This window comes from Octodon degus, unplaced genomic scaffold (genome assembly GCF_000260255.1).
Source record: "Octodon degus isolate 3935 unplaced genomic scaffold, OctDeg1.0 scaffold00061, whole genome shotgun sequence".
Taxonomy (NCBI): domain Eukaryota; kingdom Metazoa; phylum Chordata; class Mammalia; order Rodentia; family Octodontidae; genus Octodon; species Octodon degus.
Window position 1 is genome coordinate 11,388,350 of NW_004524637.1, and position 24,135 is coordinate 11,412,484.

Genomic DNA, 24,135 nt, shown 5'->3' on the forward strand with positions numbered 1-24,135 from the left:
TGGGAAACACTTCCTGCAAGTGCATCTCTTAAAGGTAAGCAGCGTACTGCTTGTGCCTAGCCCTGGCTTGACAGTGCCCAATTCGTTCCAGGTGGGCAACCCTGGGGAGCCTGGCTTGAGAGGACCTGAAGGAATTCGGGGGCTTCCTGGAGTGGAAGGACCAAAAGGACCGCCAGGGCCCCGGGGTGTGCAGGGCGAGCAGGGTGCCACGGGGCTGCCTGGTGCCCAGGGCCCTCCGGTGAGTGGGTTCCCCTCCATTGGGGCTCTCTGGCCACAGCTTCTCAGCCATGAGCTCCCAATCAATCCAGCCTCTTGTCAGCTTACAGTTTAACAATGTTCTCTTTATGGCTCCCCCAATAAACTGCCTGTTTCTTTCCTGTTCCAGGGCAGAGCCCCAACAGATCAGCACATTAAGCAGGTCTGCATGAGGGTCATGCAAGGTAAATAAATCACTATGGTTTAACTTTTTCACCATCAACCCTGAGTTCTTAAGATTTTATTCTTGTAGCTATGCAAGGATAAATAACAGTGGCTTTCTTTATGCTTTAAAATAATGTTAGTGGCAATTCTGTTTTACCCAACTATTGCCATCTACAATGACTTATAGCCTCAAAGCAAAATATTACCTTGTTATGTTGGCCTTTTTTCCTTTTTTCTTCTCTCAGTCTTCTCTTTCTCCCTTCCTATTTTTTTTTTCTCTTCCAAGGTAGGGGATAATGTACAAGAAAGCGTGCATGCGCGCGCACACACACACATACACACACACTCCACACTCTTCCTTTAGAACACAAAATCCTCAGGTATTTCTCTTCCTCTTGAAGTTCTTTACCTGTTAGTGCATATCTACATTGTCCTACAGTTTTTCTCTGTGAAAACTGACAGATTCCCTGCACATCGAAACATAAGGACATTATTTCTACTCATGAACTATATGTTGAGATAGCGATGACTAATATTTTCCAAAGTGGGAATACGTTCTCACACACATCAAGTCTTATCTAAATTCTGATATAGTGATAAAATTATTTGTTTCAGACAGTCTAGTTATGGAACCACACAAAAAACGAGGAAGCACAAAGTTGTCCTAAAACTAAGGAGATCCTGGAACATTTGGAGCCTTGTGACAGAAAATTATCTTATTCTGGTGGAATTGACTTTGTCCTGAAGAAATAATCTTCATTATCATGTTCTTCAGCGAGTCTAGCTTGTCTAGACCATGTGCAGAATTTTCTAGTCTCAAGCTCCAAATGTTGGAGGACTTCTATCTTTGAAAAATCAATACTGATCTCTTCGTTATAGACATTTTATCTTGAAAATCTGTTTTAGTTTTAAGTGTTATATGTGTAGAAAATTATTATTTTTATGTTTAAATGATGCAAAGTTGCACTTAAATAATTTAAAACTTTTGACTGGGAGTTTATTTCCAATTCATCTTTCACCTTCATATCCTAGAGCTTTAAGTAATATTATACTAAAATATTTCCCTTAGAGTATTTTAACTGGGAAATTTTCTTGTCTTCCATAGCTTTCTTGGGTAACTCTGAATCAATTTAATGGTTCCTACCAAAGCCCAGCTCTTAATTTTTATTAATTTCTTTTTTTAAAATTTTATGTATTTGGTACAGGGTCTCACTGTGCAGCTCAGACTCATAGTGATCCTTTTGTGTTCAGCTTCTCCAGGGCTGGGATTACAGGCAGCGCCCCCAGGGGTGCAGCCGGTGTGGCATGCAGGACTGGGGATCGAACCCTGGTCCCTGGGCTTGCCAAAGCAGGCATTTAGTCTGCTGAGCTATCTTGCTGGCCCCCAGTTATTAATTTTTAAGACAAACCCATTCCCAAGAAACATCATCTCAAATGATCATTGTCTATTCCATAGATAGAAAGAACATGGGGGCGAGGTGTTCTAAGAAACCACGAGTTTCATGATGTTTCAGGTTATACAATATCGTAAGCTAAGAAGACTTTCAGTTTTGATCATAGAGCTCCAGTGGTGTCTGAATACTGATTCCGGATGATGCCTTGGGCTTTCAAAAGCTTCTGGACAGTGCTTTCTTCCTCATTCAGGAAGGAACACTTTTCTTCCCGTCCTGCAGGTACCTGGCTAGGACATGGGTGACCACCGGGGCCTTCCAACACTGGTCCTTCCAGAGACTTGCTTTTGAAGCTCCTTTTCACTGTGTCTCCAAATAGCAGGACCACATGCAGGCAGGCAAAGGGGACTAAAGCAGCACTTTAGAGAAGAGTATCTGCCTTTACCCGTCTCTTCTTCCAGCGTGGAAGTGCCCGAGATAGTTATAGACAGCTGCTTAGCATCCCTCTCTGTTCGTTTACATGCCTCTCCATTGTTGTGATTTTTATCTTTTAGAGCATTTTGCTGAGATGGCTGCCAGTCTCAAGCGCCCGGATTTTGGGGCCTCTGGCCTCCCTGGCAGGCCTGGTCCCCCTGGACCCCCCGGATCACCTGGAGAGAATGGTTTCCCAGGTCAGATGGGAATTCGTGGCCTCCCAGGCATTAAGGGTCCGCCTGGTGCTCTTGGTTTGAGGGGACCTAAAGGTAAGCTGTTATGTCCAGGAGAAAACAGAAACACATATGCCTTCTTTTTGGATGCATAATCCACATGCACACCCAAGAAATGCACATTTTACTGATCTCTAAATATCCCGTTAGATAAGACGATGCCTGGAAAGGGTCGAAGCTCTGACAGAAAGTTCTGTTGGTTCCGCTCGTCCCGCAGCATTAGACACAAACTAGAATTAAGCTCCCCAGGCTTTGAATACTGATCTTGCTCCACTGTGCTCTGCCTTTTTCCTTGTTCAACATAAACCTAACAGTAAACCATTGGGCTGGGACACTCTATAGTCATCCTAGAGCTTTTGTAGTTTTTTAAAAAAATTTTATTTTTATGCATTTGGTACAGGGTCTCACTACACAATTCAGACTGGTAGGGGTCTTCCTGGCTCAACCTCCCCAGTGCTGGGATTACAGGCATGTGCTGCCATACCTGGTCTCGTGGCCAGCTCAGCATGCCCAAGAATGGTGCTGGGACTGCATATGGTTCAGGGGATCGAACCCTAGTCCTTGAGCTTGCCAAAGCAGACACTTAGTCTGCTGAGCTATTTCGCCAGCCCTTGTAGAGTTTTTCTAAAATGGGCCTCCTTCAAATGTTTGTATTCGTTAAACTAACCAACTTTGTTAGCAGGACATAAGAAAAATGACATCATGTATTGGACTTGCTTCCTTTAAAAAGTGACATTCAATATATCCTTTTGATGGCTTGTTTTCACCTTTCAATTATAGTCTAACTTTATATCTTCTTCAATATATATTTAGTTTTTGCTTTTATTTAAAGCAAGCTATCTCCTTGTATCCAATATATATATTTTTATTTTATTTTATGTATTTGGTACAGGGTCTTGCTATGCAGGTTGGACTCATGATGATCTTTCTATATCATTCTCCCTGATGCTGGGATTACAGGCATGCACCATCACACCTGGTGTTGGTGGCCGGCTTGGTGCGCCCAGGTGCTGGGACTGGGGCCACCATGGCATGTGTGTAGAGATCAAACCTGGGTCTCTGCACTTGGCAGGCAGGCACTTAGATGGCTGAGCTATTTCTCTGACCCTGCCCCCAGTATTTTGCAGAACAGTAGGCTTGTGAGTGTGTAAGGAATTCTGCAAGACTAGCAGAAGAACTGATCACCTCTGCTGGCACTCACTAGTTGCAATAAGTATGTCAGCCAATGTGTGTGTGTGTGCCTTGGATAATTTATGGAGGATTAAATAAAGTGAATTTCTAGGCTATAATGAGTTACTGACAGCTCTCTAGGGGAACTTCAGAAAGACATGGCATCAGAAACAAGAAAGAGACTTTTTTTAAAAAAAAATGTGCGGTACTCCAATTAGAGATAAATATTATGGTGTGAATGGTCAGAGGGCAGGCAGGCTGCCTTTCTGGATCTATAAATGAATTGCTGATGCACTTGGCTAAGTACAGCCTTTGCTAGGACAATTTATTTAATTACTTCTTTTGGCAGGTGCAGAGCAGCATGTTAACAGCAATGATCTCTAATTGGGGGCCCTTGTAAGGCTGACACAATTTCAGAGCTTTCAGAGTTTGGGCGAATCACAGAGAGATCTCCGAGTTGTTTGTACGAAAGGCAACGGGGCATTTTCTCTAAAAGAATACCTATTCATCTCTGTCCTGCTTTTAGCTATGAGTTCAGGAAACTCTGTTAGGGGGTTCCTTTGGGGACTCCCATCCTCCTGCAGACCAACCCTAGGAAATCCTCCTGTCTTGGATGGTGGGTTGATTTCGCTGGAGCTGTGGCCCATAGGTAGTTGTATCTCTTCAGAGTAAAGATTTTCAGAAGCTGCTGGAGCATCATTGTCACTGGGGAGCTTGATAGGATTACAGAGCCTGCCACATGCCACCTGCCTGAATCAGAAGCCAGGAGGTGCTGCCTAGCAGGCCGTTTTAGAAGCCCGCTCTCGGGTGGTCTTTGCGCCCTGAGAACCTGGTGTGGAGCCCTCAGTCGCCATTTTCCTCCTGACAGGAAACTCCTCCTAGGGGCTACAGAAATCACAGCCAGAGTTTCCTTGGCTGAGGGGAAGTCTCCATTTACCTCCAAGTTAGTAACAAAATTCTCCTTTAAGGAATGAAAATGTCCTTGTCACTCGCTTCGCCGGATGAGCCGGTGTCAAGCTGTTTCCCTCAGCCTTGGCTGCACTTTGGAATCACCAGAGGAGCTCGAATCCTACTGCGTCTGGGGCCTGCTGCTAGAGTTCTGATTTAATTGCTCTGGGCATTGGGACTTGATGCGCTCCCTGGGCGGTTGTGAAGTACAGTCAGGGTTGAAAACAAAAACGAGCTGTTTGGGAAGCTTTCTGGAAGCTCTGAGGCCCAGGGACCCGTGACTCGCTGGGACTGTTTTGGCCCTGCTGGACAGAAGGACCGCCTGTGAAAGCAAGAGAAATAGATTTGTGTTTTTGGAACCTGAATGTCCCCGGAATTCACCAAGCACAACTGAATAATGACACCTTTCTCTCTCATTTTTCTCCCAGTCTTCATGACATAATATATTGGCTTAACCTTTTTCTCTAAATAGCTTTTTGTTTCTCAGGCCCCCTATCCCTTTTTTGGTCATAGAATTCCTTTACAGAAGTATATTCATTTACTTTTGCTTTTGAAATCTGAGATGGAGGCAGGGCAAATTCTTCAGATTTTCTTTCTCGATCAGTGCTGGTAACACACTTAGAAATACACAATTCTGGATAACAGAACTTACCCTTTCTTGCCACACTACGCACATGAACAGTAACAGTTATTAGGACGCATACAGTTTTCTACTACCCGAAGGTTCGCAGCTAACATTTCCCACTGGGAAAAGATAATCCCCATTTTAGAATCTAAATTTTCAGTCAATTAGAGATTTATTTTAGTGTAGTACTGTCGTACTTTTTTCCTTACATCTAGTAAGGAAGGGGTATTAGGCATTTTATTCTACCGTGTAGTCTCTTTGAGTCTTTCCTGGGAGAACTTGTTACATAAATATGAAGCTGGTTTATTGTTAATGCTTTTGACAGTTCAGGATTTATCTTAGACACTGGTTTCCTCTAGTATTGGGAAAAACACAGTGGATCATTTTCAATATGAGCTTATAAAACTATGCCTTAAATGATGGTCAAAGTTTGGGTCACACTGACTGTCCTGTTTTCTGTACTGTTCTGCAAGCATGTGGAGTCTCAGCCCACGATATGCCCACGTTTTACGTGGCTACAAGCAGAAAGTGAGAGAAAGCCCCCTGGCCTTGTGTTCTCTTTGCTTGGTGTTACATCAGGCTTGCACGCCATAGGTATCATTTGTAAACAGTCACAGTTTGGGTTAACTTTAAGTCCCTAGAAGAAGGCTGCATAACTTTAGATATTTCAGTGTGGGTCAAAGAGATGCATCCACTTCTTTGACAAAATGAAGGCTTGAGAAAATACACATCTTAACCGACTGCCACCTTTCTCAGGAATAAATAGCACAGGGAGATGGCATCAGTTACTGCTTGCCAGCGAATGAAATAAGCAGCAACTGTGCCGTGAGGAGAATTTTCACTGTTCATAATGAGCCACTCACAGTCTATTTTCCGTCATACCTGATACAAGGCTTTTTAAAAAGACACTTTAAGAATAAATTGAGGGGTGCATTTGAGACAACTCTTAGTGTATAGCTCAGGCTGGACTTGAACTCGCTGTCCCCTTTGCCTTAGTTCTGTGAAGTGCGCACTAGCACACTCAGCTGTCCTTAGGTGCATTTTATTTTTATTTATTTATTTATTTTTAATTTTATTTATTTATTTATGTGTGTGTGTGTGTGTGTGTGTGTGTGGCCAGCTCAGCCCACCAGGGGGCGGGGCTGGCTAGCATGTGGTGCTGGGGGATTGAACCGCGGTCCCTGTGCTTTGCTAAGCTTGTTCTAAGTAGGTGCTTTAGACCACTGAGCCATCTCACCAGCCCCTGCATTTTAGACTTTACATGTGGGCTAATAAATGTTGGCCATTCTGAGCTGGTTTTTGGGTAGCTCAGAAAGAAATGCAATCAGAAGTAGGTGAGTCTGGTGATCGAGCCCTCGGTGGGCTGGTTTGCTGAGGAGCAGCTGTTTCCATGGTGTGCTCTGACGTAGAACCCAGCTAAACTTTGTTTTTCTGTGCTAGATAACCAATAGAGCATCACAAGACAGCAACATTTTTTTTTTTCTCATGTATTTAGTACAGGCTCGGACGCCTAGTGATCCTCCTGTCTCAGCCTCCCCAGCGCTGGGATTACAGGCTTGTACCAGCACACCTGGCTTCTAACTTTCACTTTCAATGTGAAAGCTACATTTAATTTATACTCTTCACCTCATACCTTCAGGACAGTGACATTTGGGGATTCTGTTTTCATCCCCGATGAACAGAATCACAGTGAGGACATTTACATTGTTAAATTAGCAAGAGGGCTTAAGCTGTCAGTTTTTAGGACACTAGCTTTCATACAGTACCATAGAGTAAGGCCATTCTGATGAGGAGTGAAAACTAAAATCTGCCTTATGGCAACGTGAGTACAACCTCAGCACCATGTCCTCTCACAGGATCAGTAGGAGCTTAAATTGTGGAGATGTAGTTGATTCACCCTAAAAACATTCCCATGGGTGCTTTCTCAGCAAAATAAACTCTGGTGACTTTAAACTTTTACTTCATAATTAGGTTTCTGAGTATTTGGCTAATGTGCAGATGATTGTACTGACAGTCTATGTTTATTGTGCACCTGACTTTTTATTTTAAATTGTAACAAATGTAGCTCAAGATTGAAGAAGAATGGGCTGATCTGAGATGTTTGGGAAAAAGGATTTTGTGCAGGATTTGTGGCAGGGTGTCACTGTGTCTTCTTTTTTTCTTTGCGGTACTGGGGATTGAACTCAGGACCCTGCGCTTGCAGACAAGTGCTTATTCTACTGAGTTATCTCCCCTGGCCCACTGTTTCTTCTTAATAGTGTCAGAATAATCACATGTAGATGCTAACAATAGTAGAAGAATGCTTTCTTCTTTCTTTTTCATTTTATGTATTTGGTACAGGGTCTCACTACGCAGTTCAGATGCATAGCGATGCCCCTGTTTTCAGCCTTCCAAGCACTGGGACTACAGGCATGTGCCACTGCACCCAGACTTGGTTACTGGCTCAGCACGCCCTGGAAGTGGGGCCGGTGTGGCATGCAGGACCAGGAGTTGAACCTTGGTCCCTGTGCTTGCCAAAGCAGGCACTTAGTCTGCTGAGCTATCTTGCCGGACCGAATGTCTTCTACTAAGAACAGTACCCAGTCACTTAAGACCAGTTAAATAAAGTACCAAGGCAGTGTTCCTAATGAGGCCGGGTTTCTCGGTTTGATCTCTACAGGAGTCAGGGGAATTCAGGCAACTTTTTTGGTGCCTGCTGGATCCCCCAACTCAATCAGCTGTCTTGAAATGATTTACAAGTACGCGTGGCTGGATGCAACCAAAGCATATTCCTTAGACAAAATAAGTCACTAGTGGGGGACATGTTGACAGCTCACTTTACATTTTTAAAATTCATTAATTTATTTTTGGTAATTCTAAACTTACATTGTTCAAAAACTTGAAAATGTATGAAAGCTATTTGTGAAGAATTTCTCTCCCACTGCCGCCTCCCTTCTGCATAATTTGCTTTATTCTTTCCGCTGTGTAATTACGGCTAGTTTTTCTTCAGATATTTAGAAAGAATGACATATAAGTGCATGTGAATATCAGCGTTCCCTCCATCCTTTTAAAATCAGAATCATACTTTACTTCAGCAAGCAATCTTCATTTTTCCCTTACATCCTGGAGGTCATCCCAAAGAGTTGCCTAGCTTTTCTGCAAGCTGTATAGTGTTCCGTTCCATGAAGTACCGATATGTTTAAATTCTTTTTCTTTTGTAGCACTGGGAATGAACCCAGGACCTTAGCTACATCCCTTAGCTTCATCCTTAGCCCTTTATGTTTTGTATTTTGACACAGGGTCTTGCTAAGTTGTCCAGGCTGGGCTCCAACTTCTGAGATGACACAAGGCTATCATGAGAACAGTGTATATATTTTGTTTTTGTCCAAAATACTAACATATACTCTACCTCTAACTCTATCCTCATCTCTTTTTATGCTAGATTTCTAGAAGAGAATGGTTGTGTACAATGGAACGTCCATTGGTAATTTTTTGCCCCCCATTGGTAATTTTGGTACTGCTGTGGAATCATCCTTCATGGGGATTGTGTCAGCTTGTCCGCTCAGCACCACTGTGTGCTGCTGTTTTTCTACATGCTTGCCAAATACATGTATAATTTAATTTTGCAACTTTTGCTGGTCTTACAGGTTAAAGTAGCATTTTTGCTTTTTGTAAAGCTGTGTTTATTATGTTATGAGAGAAACTTCATGGATCTTTTCAAATACTGAAGAGCAAATTTCTTGTTAGCCTTGTGTAATTTGCTCATTTTTTATTGTGTTGTTGATTTTTTGTACTGATTTTAGGAACACTCCATAGTATGATCATAAGGGTAAGGCCTACTCCAATCTCAAGTTCTAAAATGATTCTTGCTATTTTTTTTATTCTGGTTCCTAAATATTGGATCTATTTATAATTTATCCTGGAAGTGTGAGGTATCGAGGTCTAGATCTGATGCTTTTTTACAGTTGATTGTCCAATTTCTCATCAGCATTGAAGGAACTGGATTCCCCATTTAAAGATACCAGCTTTATTAGACACTAAATTTCCCCGTGTATTTGGGCCACGTTTCAGGATTCCTCTGTTCATTTTTTTTTTTTTTTTTTTTTAGTACAGGGTCTATGGGGTCTCACTATGTAGATTGGACTTGTAGTGATTCTCCTGTTTTCAGCCTCCCAAGTGCTGGGATTACAGCTACATGCTACCATGCCCAATCTGAATGGCTTTCTCAGCATGCCCCGGGGGCAGGGCCAGCATGGCATGCAGGGGATCGAACCCTGGCTGCTGTGCTCTGCCTAAGTAGGTGCTTTAGTCTGCTGAGCTATCTGGCCAGCCCTAGGTATCTGGCCAGTCCAAGGTTTTAGGATTCCTGTCCTGGTCTATGCAGGGTCAGGGCCAGCCACACCATTTTAATTATTTAATGTCTGGCAGGACTAATTATCTTCATGTTGTCTTTCTTTCTTTCTTTCTTTCTTTCTTTCTTTCTTTCTTTCTTTCTTTCTTTCTTTCTTTCTTTCTTCTTCTCTCTTTCTATGTATTTGGTTGTTTCAGGGTCTTACTGTGCAGCTTGGACTCATAGTGATCCTTCTGATTTCAGCCTCCCCCGTGCTGGGATTGTAGACCTACGCCATTGCGCCCATACTCTGGCTGGCTCAGCCCGCCCTGGGGGCAAGGCTGGTGCCACATTCTGCTCAGGGAGGACTGACCAGTGTTTATGGTGATGTCATTTTATTGCAGAACATTTTCCAAGTCTTTTTGTATCCTCGAGAAATGTTCACTGTTTCACGAGGACTCCTGCTGTTCCCACTAGCTCAGTCCTCCTTATCTGACAAATTAATTGCTGTGGGGGTCCTCTCCACTGCCTCTTCTAACTGGTTGTTGCTGGTATCACCCAGTTATTGATTTTCATATATTAGTCCCCAGCTCGTTCACTGAATTCTTCTCTCTTGAGCAGTCATTGAGTTGCTTTTCTAGATTTTTAAAACAAATGTTTCTAGTATTTGGAAAAACAGCTGGTTTTGACTCCTCAAGCCAAATGATGCTGTTGATGGTAAAAGAGATGCTCTTTTCTTTTAAGTACTATGTTAGCTTTGGGCTCGAGACTCACATTTTATCATGTTGAGAATGTAGTCATTGATTTTATTTTGCTACTTTATTAAGCATGTGTTTTCTTTTTCGTGCAATGCCTATAGTACCTATAGTGAAGTACCTACAATAAAATATCTATAATATCTATTTTATGAAATATCTACAATATAATAGTTGATGATGTATCTATAGCCATGCTCACCTGATCTCTCCCCATTTGATTTGTTCATATGGTGAGCCAGATTTTGCCTTGTTATATTTTCTTCTATAACACAGCTTGTGGTAATTCCATGAATTTTGGTGTCTGAATTTTGTCTTTGCTTAATGTTTAGAAATGAAGAAGTCTATTTTCTAGACATATGGAAAAATAACATTTCTCTCATGAAATGCAGGTGAGATGGGAGAAAAGGGGGAGCGTGGCCCCCCAGGAAGAGGTCCCAAAGGTCTGCCCGGAACAATAGGTCTCCCAGGTAAGTGAGCTGTATGCGGGAGGGTGGAGAAATTGGTCACAAGCGTGCAGTTGAAATGGGTAACATTTTTCAAAGAGCTGCTACTCCATCACTTGGGCCCATCAAGTGGTCATAATGGCTGACAATATCAGCTTTAATGAACAGCTAATGGAGCGGTAAGTCATGCCTATGCGCTTTGCAAGAAAAGGGATGTCAGGAGTTGAAATATTAATTTTGTAAGAAGAGGCTCTAAGGGGCATAGAGCCAAGGCCAGCCACCACACCCCACTGGCTCGGAAAATCTCAGTGACTCACCTTGCACCCAGCTGTAGCCCAGCTTGTTGTTCCCTTTACTCTTGTCCTCGTTGTGCTGGACCTGAATCTGTAGCCTGGGCAAGTGCTGTGTCCTTATTTCCGAGTCTGTAAAACCAGAGTAGTTGGAAAATTAATCGATAGTTTTAGATACTCACATTGCATGAGGCGTAACTGACATTCTATTTTAAAAGTTTCTTCTTGCAAACAGCCAGATTCTTTTAAAATTCGTACTGCACCGGGATCCCCGGCCCCCCACAGACCCAAGCCTTCCTGCCGCAGTCACAAGGAACCGCGCGTGCGGGATGCTGGAGCTGGGTGCCCAGCGGCAATCGCGCCGCCTCTGAGCGAGGCGCTCTGTGTCCTTCTGTCCCCTGGCCGCTGTCACCTGGCCCCAGGCGGAACATGCTCGCCCACTATAAATCAGGCGTTGCAGTGTGGCCGGAAGCCCGGAGGCTTCCACAGGCTTCACTGTGGTGGGCACCGGTGCAGGGAGCCCTGGCCGCAGGTGACAAGGACTGCAGCAAGTGAAGCCAGGGGCTGCTCACCTCCACAATGCATCTGGGAAACATGGTCTAGCGAAATTTAGGAAGAGAAATTCTCATTTCGTAGTGCTGCCAGAGGCCCACCTGCTTAATCATGGCTCTCATTGTAGTCCAAGATGTTATTGATTTCCCATGATCTGTTTCACTGCTCCTGGGGATTGCTGTCTTATTAAATTTTTTAAAAAGAAAATATGAATACATTTGGAGATAGCTCAAACACTGTCTCTCTAGAACTGTGATTCATGGGGCTGCCAAGGCACTTTTGCAGATTAATAATTTTTTCTGATCGGAAAAGGAAATAAAATTCAGTTGGAGCTAAACAGGAGCAGAGAAGACTGGATTCACTAAAGAATTTTTGTAAGAGGACAAGGGAATAGCAGTTACTAGGGATGCCTTTCTCCTTGAGCAGGGGTTCATAGGAGGGTTTAAAACTGATTAAACAAACTAACAAACATCTGGTAAGGCAGCACTACAAATTCCTTAGGTTTATAGGCTCCCCTAGCAATTTCTTCTTTCATTCTGTTGACAAGTTACTTAATAGCTACTAAGTGAACAACTTGCACTATTAACAATGTCTTCTTTTACTGAACATATAATATTGTTTCCAGTCATTCCCATCTTCCAAAAATCTGTTGGTAAGTCACGTTTTAACTTTGAACCCAGTAAGATTCTGGGGGCGCCCACTTTGTACCCGCAGTCTGCTGTTCTGCCCGCCATGAGGCTTGCACCTGCGCAGGAGCCGTGACTCGCCGTGTGTGTGTGTGTGTGTGTGTGTGTGTGTGTGTGTGTGTGCTGCTGGCCCCACTATGCAGGGAGGGCTTTGCTGTCTTACTCTTTGGAGCATCAGACCGTCCACATGTAGATAAATGAGAGGGGAAGGGCGAACACATTGTGGAAAAAAATTGACCTAGCTGGACTAAGATTTAAAACTTCAATCTGATTTGTTGAGGCAGCATGTGGATTTTCTTCTTCTTCCTCTTGTATGGGGCTACAGGGCCTCATTACACAGATGGGACTTGTAGTGATCCTCCTGTGTTCAGCCTCCCAAGTGCTGGGATTACAGGCCCGCACCACCACACCGGGTCTTAATCTCCATCTCAGTGTGTCCCCGGGGGCTGGGCCGGCATGGCATGTGGTGCCAGGGATCAAACCCCGGCCACTGCGCCTCCCTAAGCAGGTGCTTTAATCTGCAGAGCTATCTGGCTGGCCATGGATTTCCTTCTGCCATCACTTTTGAGGCCTCCTCTCCTTTCTCTTTCCCCTTTTCCCTTCTTTTCTCCAATCCTGCACCTCCCTTCCTGGTACCATCTCCACAGTGATCGCTGTCCTTTGATTGCTGCCTGCCTCTATTTTTCTCTCACTGACCCGCTCTTCTCTTCCTGCATCTTTTCCCCAGCGAATCTCCCTCGCCCTGCTTCCTTCCAACTTTCCTGTTTTGGTGGGTGGGAAGGGAAGGCCTCAGCAGTGTTGTAGTGGAGAGGACATTTTTACGTTTGTGAAAAATTTGAGATCCAGGTTATTTTTCAAAGCAGAAAGCTGACTGTCAAAAGCACAGAGCTTGGCAAAGAAGAGGCGGGTGCTGGGTCGTTATCACTTGTCACAGGGGACTTTATCACTCCTGCCAGCTGGGGACTTCGGCTTTGTGGCCAGTTCACAGGCTTTTGTCTACACTGTGAACTTACTCTGCTAGCCCTTGCTTTCTGGGTTCCTCCTCCCCTAAAGCTGGAATTTGAGTATGGGCTATGGACCTCAGGATCCCCTTTCAGATGTGCTGGGTTCAAATCTTGACAATGACACTCACTCACTTTGTAGCATTGGGTAGCTTAATTTTCTGTGCCTCAGTATACCCACTTCCAAAATATTAATAATGATGTAGCTCTGATGGTGTCATTCTGAGAATCAAAGAAATTCAGTCCCTGTGAAGAACTTGGGGCAGCTTCTGGCCATAGGAGGTGCCAAGGACTGTTGGTTACTAGTACGGTTATTCATGTAAAAGCCCATGTGCTGCCCTTCTGGGGCAACTGAATGTGAGCTAAGGGCTCAGCAGGCCATAGTTAGGCTTTGGCGGCTTTTTGCTCTTGCCTTTGACCAGCATCATTTACATTCCACCCTTGGTCAGCACTACCTCTAAGACCCCAAACTTTTCTTCCACGAAAATTTCCTCCAACTCCAAATCATTCATGCAAAGTACTGGTTCCCTGCCAGTCATTTCACTACTTAACTGGCCCCCGAGAAGCTGGCAGGACTTAGAATATAAGACCAGAAATATGATTTATGGTCTGTCACAAGCATAATAATAACAGGGCTTTAGGAGCTGGAAGAATCTTCAGTGGTACTCGGTGGGAGCTTGACTGGAGGTGTCAAGATAAACACTTACCCGGAAGGAAGGAGCCTTCTCTGTTGCTCCTTCATTTGAATTTGGCCTCAAATCTGCCTGAATCGAATGGAGAATTAGATCCTTCTTTATATCACCATCTCTAACTTTGAAAACAAAAAGCCACCAGTGCCTTTTTTATCTACCCGCTATTAGAATGTCTTTGTTCTTTCCATGAAGTTTGTGTTTTCGTCCCACAGCAGGCTGTCTCCTGCTTTACTCGGTGTTGCATGTTCTTGCCCTTTGGGGGATGGAATGCGACAGTGCCTCACTTGGGCTGTTGGCTCTTTCCGTAACAAGGACATCCACTGTTGTTTTGGGGCCGCGTTTTGCTGCCTACAGCACCGGGAGGCTTTCTAGTTTATTTCTTACATATATTTCTTACACACATCCTCGCGGGGTTGCTCCCATTGTTGTGCACGCGTGACAACACACGCACAGCACCTAGGACCGTGCTAGCAAAGGTGCACAGTGCACATTTCGCTGTTACTCTTCTTTTTATATTTGAGGAAACACAGACAGACACAAGGCACACGCCCCAACGGAGGCCCCTGGGTGACAAGCAGTGGAGGAAGAGATCCAGTCTTCTGGGCTCCAGCTTCCTGCAGGAGACAAATCGATGGGTTGTTTCTCTGGGAATATAGTTCCATTGCACCCCTGCTCCTGTGGCTGGCCGTGGCCCTCCCAACCCATGCCTTACTGCCTTCTCTGCCCCTGTCCCTGAGCTGAGGAGCAGGTCAGGCCCCCACTACGCTCAGTTTCTCACCAGAGGCCAGTTCGTGTCATGCCCGGCTGTGTGTCTCATTAAGAAACCCTCTCCAGGCCAGCCACATAGCCCAGTGGACTAAAGCGCCTGCCTAGGCAGAGCGCAGTGGCCAAGGTTCAATCCCCAGCATGCCATATGCGCCCTGCGCCCGGGGGCGCTGAGACAGTGGTTGAGACTAGGTGTGGTGGTGTGTACCTATAATCCCACTTCTTGAGAGGCTGAAAACAAGAGGATCACTATGAGTCTGATCTATGCAGTGAGACCCCGTAGACCCTACAGACCCTGTCCTAAAAAAAAGAAAAAAGAAAAAAAAGAAGAAACCCTTTCTGTTGGCTGCCAGGGGACCTGCCTTGGTGGGACCAGTACCTTGGTACTCTGCAGATTAAAATGGACCATCCTGACCACTTTGTGCACTCAAATATATTAGGAAAAGAAGTAAATTTAGCAACAGGTGAGAGAGAGAGAGAGAGAGAGAGAGAGAGAGAGAGAGAGAGAGAGAGAGAAACAGCTGGAGAGTGTGCGACTTGTGAGCCAAGATGTTTCTCTGGCCTTAGACACAAAGGATGCTCTCGGCCTGGTGCTGGGCCACACTAGATGATGAGACCAGTCTTTTTTTTTTTGTTGTTGTTGTTCATTTTTGTTTGTTTATTAGCGTATGTTTGCAGTATATTGTATGTCAGTTGCAATCCTACGGTGTGTTGGTGCATACGTGCAGCACAGCTTGCTTTTTTATCCTCTTTTTTTTTTTTTTTTTTTTAATTCTAGGAAAGGGTGTACAGGGTCTCACTGCGTAGATCAGACTTGTAGTGATCCTCTGTTTTCAGCCTCCCAAGAGCTGGGATTACCAGTATGCACCACCACGCCCAGTCTTAATCACCATCTCATTGCGCCCCAGGGGTGGGCCTGGGGGTCGAACTTTGGGCCCTTGTGTCTGCCTAAGCAGGCGCTTTAATCCGCTGAACTATTTGATCATCCTCTTTCTCATTCCTCCCCTCTGCCTTGATCTCTTGGTCCTAGCCCATTTTGCAAATGATCCATGTCCCTGTTTTCTATTATCTATTTTTTATTTCACTCTTAAGCTATATTTTGGGTTTCTCCTATACAGGAAACCATGCAACATTTAATCTTCTGTGTCTGATTTGTTTCACTTAACATAATTGGCTCCAGGTACATCTGTTTTCCTGCAAGTTTATCTTTCTTTATGATAAATTAGTACCCTGTTGGTAAATCCTGCTTTCTTCATTGGTTCAGCTGTTGGTGGACCCATAGACCACTTCCAAAATTTAGCTATTATGAACTGTGCTGCTGTAAACATGGTACACAGGGATAGCTGTAATTCGGTGTCTTCAACTTTGGGGGTCAAAGGAGTCTCTACTTTTAGTTTTAGAGGAATCTTCTTTCTGATTTCCATATTGGTTGTGCTGTTCACATTCCTACCAGCAACGTGGAAGTGTCGAACTTCCACGTTGTTCCCTTCTCCATCCTCATCAGTGTTTGTGGCTTGATTTATTGACTGTGGTCATTCTTCCTGAAACAAAAGAAAAATCTCAGTGTTGTTTAAATTTATATTCTCTAATGGCTTGCTGCATTGAACATTTTTCATGTTTTTATTGGCCCTTTGCTGTTCTGAGAAGAATCTAATTTCAGTTACTCATCTTTTTATTTGGGTCCTTTATTGTGTGGAGTTGTCTGATTTTTTTGTTTTTTTATTTTTTATTTATTTGAGAGAGAGAGAGAGAGAGAGAGAGAGAGAGAGAGAGAGAGAGAGTAGTGTGTGTGTGTGTGGCCAGCTCAGCCCACCAGGGGGCGGGGCTGGCTGGCATGTGGTGCTGGGGGATTGAACCGCGGTCCCTGATGCCTTGCCAAGCTTGTTCTAAGTAGGTGCTTTAGACCACTGAGCCATCTCTCCAGCCCCTGTCTGATTTTTTTGAGTATATATAATAGATACTAGTCCTGTCTGAGGAACAGCTAGCGATTTTTTTCTTTTCTATTCTCTAGGTTGTTCTGTACCACTTTGTTGGTTGTTTCCTTTGCTGTGTGGAAACTTTTTAATTTGACATGATCTCCTTTCTTGTGGAATGGAGTTCTATTCAGAAAGTCCTCGTCTATGCTGTCTTCAGAATTGTGCCTGTTTTGTCTTTCTAGCAGATTACTTCAATTTTAATATTTAGTCTCTGATCCATTTTGATTTTAGTTTAGTACCTGGGAGAGATACAGGTCTGACTCGGTCTTCTGTGTGTGGATAGATGGTTTTCCCAGCACCATTTGTTAAAGAGGCAGTCTTCCCTCTAGAGTATGTCTTGGCTCCATTGTCAAAGGTCAGGTGGAAGAATGTGCCTAGGAGTGTTTCTGCATCCTGTATTGCATACCACTGATGTACCTGTCTCTTTTTATGCCTGTGCCATGCCTTTTTTAAAAAAAAATCACTGTAGCTTTGTAACATAGTTTATAACTAGCATTCTGTTCCTGCCACTTTTGCTCCATCGCCCAGGCTTCCTGGCTCCATTTGAATATAATGATTGTTTTCTCTAGTCCTGCAAGGAGTTCTGCCAGTGTTTTGATTAGGATTGCCGTAAATCTCTATGTCAGTTTTAGAAATATGGACATTTTGACAATTCTGGTTCTATCCATATAGGAACAGATAATATTGTGCCATTTTCTGGATTCCTCTTCTATTACCTTCTGTGCTGTAGAGTTTTTTTTTTTTTTTTTTCCCTGAGGTCTGGCTGTTCAGTGTTCTTGTGCAAAGTCTACAGACAGGTGGACTTCACTTAGAAAATTAGATTTTAAAAATACTTAGCGTTAGGCAGATGCAGCAGCCAAGGTGTGCTGTGCTGGCCCCGCCCCCACCCCCGGGGTGTGCCGAGACAGCAATTAAGACTGGGCTTGGTGGTGCACGTCTGTAATCCCAGCACTTGGGAGACTGAACACAGGCAGATCACTGGGCGTCTCATCTATGTAGTGAAACCCTGTACTAAATACATAAAAATAAATAAAATAAAGTTGACTACAGTAAAAGATGCGCTGCCATCCTGTCCCCCATAGTCCTCTCTTCTGCACACTTCTCCCTCTGTCCCTGCCACCTTCTGAGGGAGCTCCTCTTTCATGAGTGTCTCTAGTGGTGCTTTTGTGGCTGCCTGCGCGTCCTGAATGGGTCCAGCGCATTAACATCTCCTGGCCGTGTAGACTGTGGGGAAGAGCCGGAAGTCACACGATGCCAGATCCAGCCATCGTAGGCTGAACTAGGACATGCCTTAAGTGTTCTCCAAGTCGGCCTGCTGGTGGGAGGGCGCGCGGCAGCTGCATTCCCTGTGTGTCCCATTATGCCGCATGAAGACGCTCACACCAGACAATGCCTAGCATGGCTCCAGAACGTGGCAAGAATGAGGAAGCGAGTGTGTGGACAGAGGGAGGGAGTATTACGAGGGTGACTTGTGGCCGTGTGGCTTACACTAATTTTTTTTTTTTAAATTAAGCATTCATTGTGTATTTTAATCACCACCTGTATATTTAAAGAATTGGCGTACATTGCTGTACACAAAACTCCTCAACCCAATAAACCTCAGCAATGGAACTAGCGTTTGTGACCACTATAAAATTTAAGCCTAAAACTGGGCTTAAATTAGTTTTTTTTTGTTGTTGTTGCTGTTGTCGTTTTGCTTTGTTTTGTTTGGTATTTTATTCTTTTTATTTATTCATTTATTTATTTTTTTGCAGAACCAGGGATTGAGCTCTAGCCCCTGTGCTTGCCAGGGAAGTGCTTATTCCACTGAGCCACCTCCCCGGCTTTGTTTTGTATTTTAGTACAGGGTCTACAGGGTCTCAGTAAGTAGATCCCACTCGTAGTGATCTGCCTGCTCCCTCCCAAGAGCTGGGATTACATGTGCGCTCCGCCACGCCCAGTCTCAACCACTGTCGCAGCGCGTACGGGGGGGGGGGGGGGGGGGGGGGGGGCTGGCGCGGGCATCGAACCCCAGCTGCTGCGCTCTGCCTAAGCAGGCGCTTTAATCCGCTGAGCTATTTGGACGGCCCTATAAAGAATTTTTAAAATTGAAACCTGTTATTGGTCATACCTGACATTCTGGCTGTAAGCGCCACAAAATAATCCTAGCTCTGTATAAGAAATATGACTGTGGTACATACAAAAAGCGTACATAACCAGGGGCTAACATCAGAGATGTATCTGCAGTTGCCTTGTTTGATTTTACCGTATTTTTTTTGTTTGAACTGTTTTTTAGGAGAGGTTTATTTTTTGTTTTTGATGCCAAGGACCGAGAGATGTATCTGACGCTGAAGAGCGTTTGTCCTTTGGTGTCACGGTGTAGGGCTGTGTTTTGTATTAGGAGGCCGCCTCTGTCCGCTTGCCCGGGGTCAGATTGGCCTCTGTCGGCGCGACGTGGCTGCCCCCTACTGTTCATACAGAGAATGACACGGATGCTTTAACGTTCTGAAATACTAGGCAAAGGCCTCTTCCACTTTTCAGAAACCCAGGTGGTCCTGCGGCGCTTAGCGGAGCAGACGTGCCCTGCAGAGTGGGCAAAGCGACAGTGTGGGATACACAGTGCCAGAGTGGCAGCTGAGGTCCGTGTTTCTAACTCCAGCAGTCTCTAACCACGTGCCTGAGGAGAGTTAGGGAAACTCCTGAACTCAGTTTACCCAGGAAGTAAACAGGATCAGCAGCGAACACGCGCGGCCCAAGAGAGAGGGACAGTTTGTAGAGTCGTAGAAGAGAACGTCATTCAGAGCACAAGAACAGCTACTGCGTTTGCCACAGACAGAATCGGGCTTGATGTGCTAAGACCTAAGGCAGAGGGTAGAGAGGACAGCTTCGTTAGGCAGCTCCTGGGGAGCAGGAGTTTGAAACAAGCTTAGAAAGTTAAAAACAACTTCTTTTGGAATGTGTTGAAATGGGAAACGAAATGGGAAAATCTAAAAGAAAAATCCTTTCTTTTTTTCCTGCTCTTTAATGTTTGTATTGCAGAACGCGTGTCCTCCGATTTAAAATTTCTGGCAGGGACCTTGCTCTACTAGTGTTAGAGTCTTGAATTAATTGCTTACAATGAAAACTTGCGAACTATTTATTTGGCACAGGATTTCACTGTGCAGCTCAGACTCATAGTGATCCTCCTGTCTCAACCTCCCCAGCACCGGGATTACAGGCATGCGCCACCACGCCCGGTGTTGGTGGCTGACATGGTGTACCTGGGTTCTGGGGCTGGCACAGCAGGAATTACCAGGGGTCAAACCTTGGTCCTTATGCTTGCTGGGCAGGTGCTTAGACCGCTGAGCTATCTCCCCAGCCTGAGAACTGTTTACTTAAAAGCCAGCTTCTTTTGAAAATTGCCAGAAGTGCTGGTAACAGTGACCCCCGATTCTCCACACAGCTGTTCTCCAGATGTGAGAACTGTTGCTGGCATCCACTCTCCAGCTTACCACAGGCCCCTGCCTTCTTGCTGTCTCCCCAGTACCAAGGGAGTGACAATGACAGCGTTTCATTGCTCTTGTCCTGTGGGTTTTCTCCTGATGAAGGTGGTGTGGGACTCATCACTGCAGGGCCTTTCCTGTGACGCCGGGGTCAGCACACTTTATCTGGAGAGGACCACATTGTCTTGGCTTTGCATCGCAGGGAACCTCTGTCCCTGCTACTCAGCTCTGCCCTGTGGCGGAAAAGCAGCCACGGACAAAACGCAAGCCAGCAGCAGCAGTGGCCATGTGCTCACGAAACCCTGACCTGGCTTGTGGCTGGGGCTTGCCCTCCTGCTCTGCGAAGCTGCTATGGCCGCCGAGGTCGATGGCTTATTGACTCTTCTCGGGCTGTGCTCCTTTTTCTCCTCCTAGTCTTGATTTGATTTTCTTAAAGTAGGCCTGGTACGTGTGTATGTGTGTGCAGAGGGAGCATTTCTCCTAAGAAGCGCATGCAAATGACCTTTTATGTATAGCTAGATCTGGTGCACCTTTTAAACCCTAAAAATAAAATCAGCCCTTTACTGCTCCAAGTACCAGGGCTTGAACAGTCTTTGCTAGAGGCATAGTTGTAGCTGCCTCATCTATAAATACTGTGGATTAGGGAGCTGGCTTCGCCCACATGGGAGAACACATAACCATCTGCTTCATCACCACTTAATGCAGCGGGCCAAAAGCTTATGGGAAACCATAACTAATGTCTCGGCTAAATACCCTTGAGGTACACGAACTCAACAATGATTATCCTCCCTTGAAACTCACTGATTCCCCCCCCCCTCGTGGCTTTTTTGTGTAGCTCTCAAAGTAAGCACAGGATGAAAAATAAATGGCTCTCTGTAAAACAGGGTCTCTAACCTCCTTTCCTCCTCATGAGATAGATAAAGTAGGCACAGGGCACTAGTGAGGCAAGCAGAAGACACTGAATAAGACCACTACAAGAGAAAAAGAAAAGCCAAAAAACCTCTGAGAGAGAAGGGAAGTCAGCCTATGTGAATGTGTGAGGTGGAACGGGACAGTTTGCTCCCAGCTTCTGGCAGATGGCGGAGAAGGCCAGAGGGAGGAAAGCTCTTCAGACTACCGCTAGCAGGCATAAACGGCGCACTCCACACAGATTCCTTACCCGTGTTAGCCTGCTAGCCCATCTCCCGGCGTTTCTAAGTGCCAGCTCTCTTTCCCAGCATCTCCAAGTGCTAGACCTCTTCCAGTACAGATCACAGCCCCGGAGCCACAAGGGACCCAAGTACCTTTGATATTCTCGGGGCATTGTGGCTCTCGGGGTGCTGGGTGATGCTACCCCTGTGCAAGTTGACAGGTCTGTCCCCAATTGCTGCCGAGCACCCCGGTCACCGCGCCAGCACACCCCCCCCCCCCCCATGTTTCTGGACACTCCACAGGGTGCGGCTCTGCCCATTGGGCACTGTACATGGCACGCGAGCTCTGTCTACAGGTGGGTGAGTGCCACAGGCCCTGCCCTCCCTGGTGCCGCCCTGGAAACATCAGCTCCAACCGTGAGAGTAGCTGCCCCCACTGCCACCCCCCACCAAGTCCCGTGGGCGCAGTGGGGACAGCCAACAGGACTTCCTCTTTGCGGTAGACTGCCCGACCTCAGGGAGGGTGGCACTGAGCGGAGAAGCATGCCACGTGGGAATGTGACAAGTGGAAGCCCTGCCCTTATGAGACTTCTCTGCAGAGGGCCACAGGGAAAAGCCACCGGGGAGGGGGGGGGGTGATGAAGGGCGTTTGTAGGGAGCCTGCCTCGGGCATGTGGAAGACACTAAGGACGCTGTCTCGGAGGACCGCTCTCCGCCCAGCAGGTGCTTCCAGTTGCAGGACCGACTCCCAGGACGGCCTTGCGCCACCTCGCGGAGGAGGAGGCGGAGATCGACCACTTGTGGCTGCGCTCTTCTGAGCTAGGACCTGCAGCCCTTTGTCCCTAAAACTTGTGTTTTCTGACCATTAAGGTGCGCTTCTCCGCGCCCAGGTGTGGATCACATCTTAGAAATCAGGGTCGCAGTGCCGCAGCCCTGCTCACAGCCCTGTGCGAGCCACAGGCAGGCGCAGGGTCCCGGGAGCACTCTACGAGGGTGAGAACCAACCACAGGTGGCAGTAGGTTTCTTAGTCCAAGTGGTTGCTGACTTGCAGGGCGCGATGGAAATCTGTGGTAAATGTGTCCATTTAAAAAAATTATTATAGTGAAAGGCTCACTGCCGCCAGTCCCCCTCGGAGTCCTCCCTCTCGCCTCACACACCCTGACCCCATCCTTCTTGCCAATCTGTGAAGCGGGTCTGGAGTCCTCTCGTGTGGCTTCCGTTGCAGTCACGGCTGCATGGGTGACCTTGACCTCTCACGGTCCTTTTGCCTTTGGGGCCAGGCCAGCAGCCACGCAGCACTAGAGCTGATGACAAGGTGACTGAGGGCACAGCGTCAAGCTCTTAGGAGTCGGCCCTTCCTCTGCAGTGTACTCAGCAGCAGCATTCCTGTATCTTTGGTCCCGCACTTTTCATAAAACACCCATGTGACAGGAGTTCTAGAACAGCTTTGCAAAGTGGCAGAAGTGGTGGGATAAGTGTGTTCGGAGTAACAGGGAGCTTTGGAGGTGTGGTAAAGGCAAGGAACTGTTGATTATAACAAGATTTTTAATTTGAACACCGTACCTTTTGATCATCCCTGGTAAGATAGTTGTACTTAGTATTATTTGACTGTAGAGTGGGGCGGACAGTGATGCATATTTTGGCAGAACCTACCTTCAGCTTTGCCACGCCAGTGTCTTCCTGGCTAGTACTGTGTCATCTAACCCGGTCCTGTGATGCACGGTAGGGACAGCAAGCTGCAGCTTCCAGCCAGCCCCATGGTCACACGTGGGACAGCCAGTTCCTTCCTGAGGCCATGAGGTTGGGCAGGTCAGGTGCATTTTGACGTCATGACATCTCACACATCACTCCAGTATAAATGGGGCATTTTCTGTATAGTTTATTCACTGGTTGCAAAATTGTATCATTCCTGTTATATGGTAAGTGTAAAACTTAAGCTTGAGTTATTTCTCAGCTTTGCACCCTAAGTCTTTGAGCGCTGGGTGTGTTCTGTCCCGGTAGTCTGTGTCAGGGCCTGCTGCAGACAATGTGGATAGAAGCTGCTTGTCTTGGTCAGTAGAGCTCTACAGATAGAGCATGGGGTCACACATGCCGGGGGCTCCTCCTACTCTGAGCTTCTGTGACACCCAGTCTAATACAGGGGCTGCTTCTTCCTCTTCCTCATGTACCATTTCCCGAGCCCTGTCCGCTGCCCTGCTTGGTTGTGAGCTTTATAACCACAAAAGATCCTCCTGTTCACCAATGCAACCTTTTGTGTGTTTCAGGTGACCCGGGCCCTGCCAGCTATGGGAGAAACGGCCGGGATGGCGAGCGAGGGCCCCCCGGGGTGGCCGGAATTCCTGGGGTGCCTGGTCCCCCAGGGCCACCTGGCCCTCCTGGGTTCTGTGAGCCAACCTCCTGCACCCTGCAGGCTGGCCAGCGAGCTTTTAGCAAAGGCCCTGACCAGTGACCAGTTTAGGGACACACTAGCTGTAGCAGAAACCAACCCTGGAAGAGCTTCAGAGAGAGAGGCCCTACCTGATGCAGGGGTGACCTTTAGCCTGGTGGCACAGGACCCCTGGACAATCAGAGTTAGGACAATGGTGCTATCTAGTAAATCCTTCCCCCCCCCCCTTTCAGGGAAGCTAGGGAGTCACCAGTGAAAGGAATTCAAATTCTTTTGAAATAAATATACAGTTTTCTTCCCAGTATCTTGAACTTTTCAGTGTGCTACACATGTGGCATCATATTGCAGGCCTCTGGGCCAATAAACAAAAAACAGTCTGTGTACCTCAGTTGTAGCACTTACTTTCATTTGTAATTTAGATGTC

At 46.0% G+C, this 24,135-nt stretch overlaps 1 protein-coding gene across 1 annotated transcript in view; it reads left to right on the forward strand.

Annotated features, from left to right (window-relative positions):
* Positions 1–23,852, forward strand: part of Col9a1 (collagen type IX alpha 1 chain) — a 78,371-nt gene extending 54,519 nt beyond the window's left edge. The window contains exons 28-32 of the mRNA XM_023718698.1: positions 92–238; positions 386–440; positions 2,366–2,554; positions 10,718–10,795; positions 23,590–23,852. Coding sequence (XP_023574466.1) covers positions 92–238; positions 386–440; positions 2,366–2,554; positions 10,718–10,795; positions 23,590–23,774 — 654 coding nt within the window. The 3' untranslated portion in view covers positions 23,775–23,852. The remainder of the gene's footprint in view (positions 1–91; positions 239–385; positions 441–2,365; positions 2,555–10,717; positions 10,796–23,589) is intronic.
* Positions 23,853–24,135: the final 283 nt, after the last annotated feature.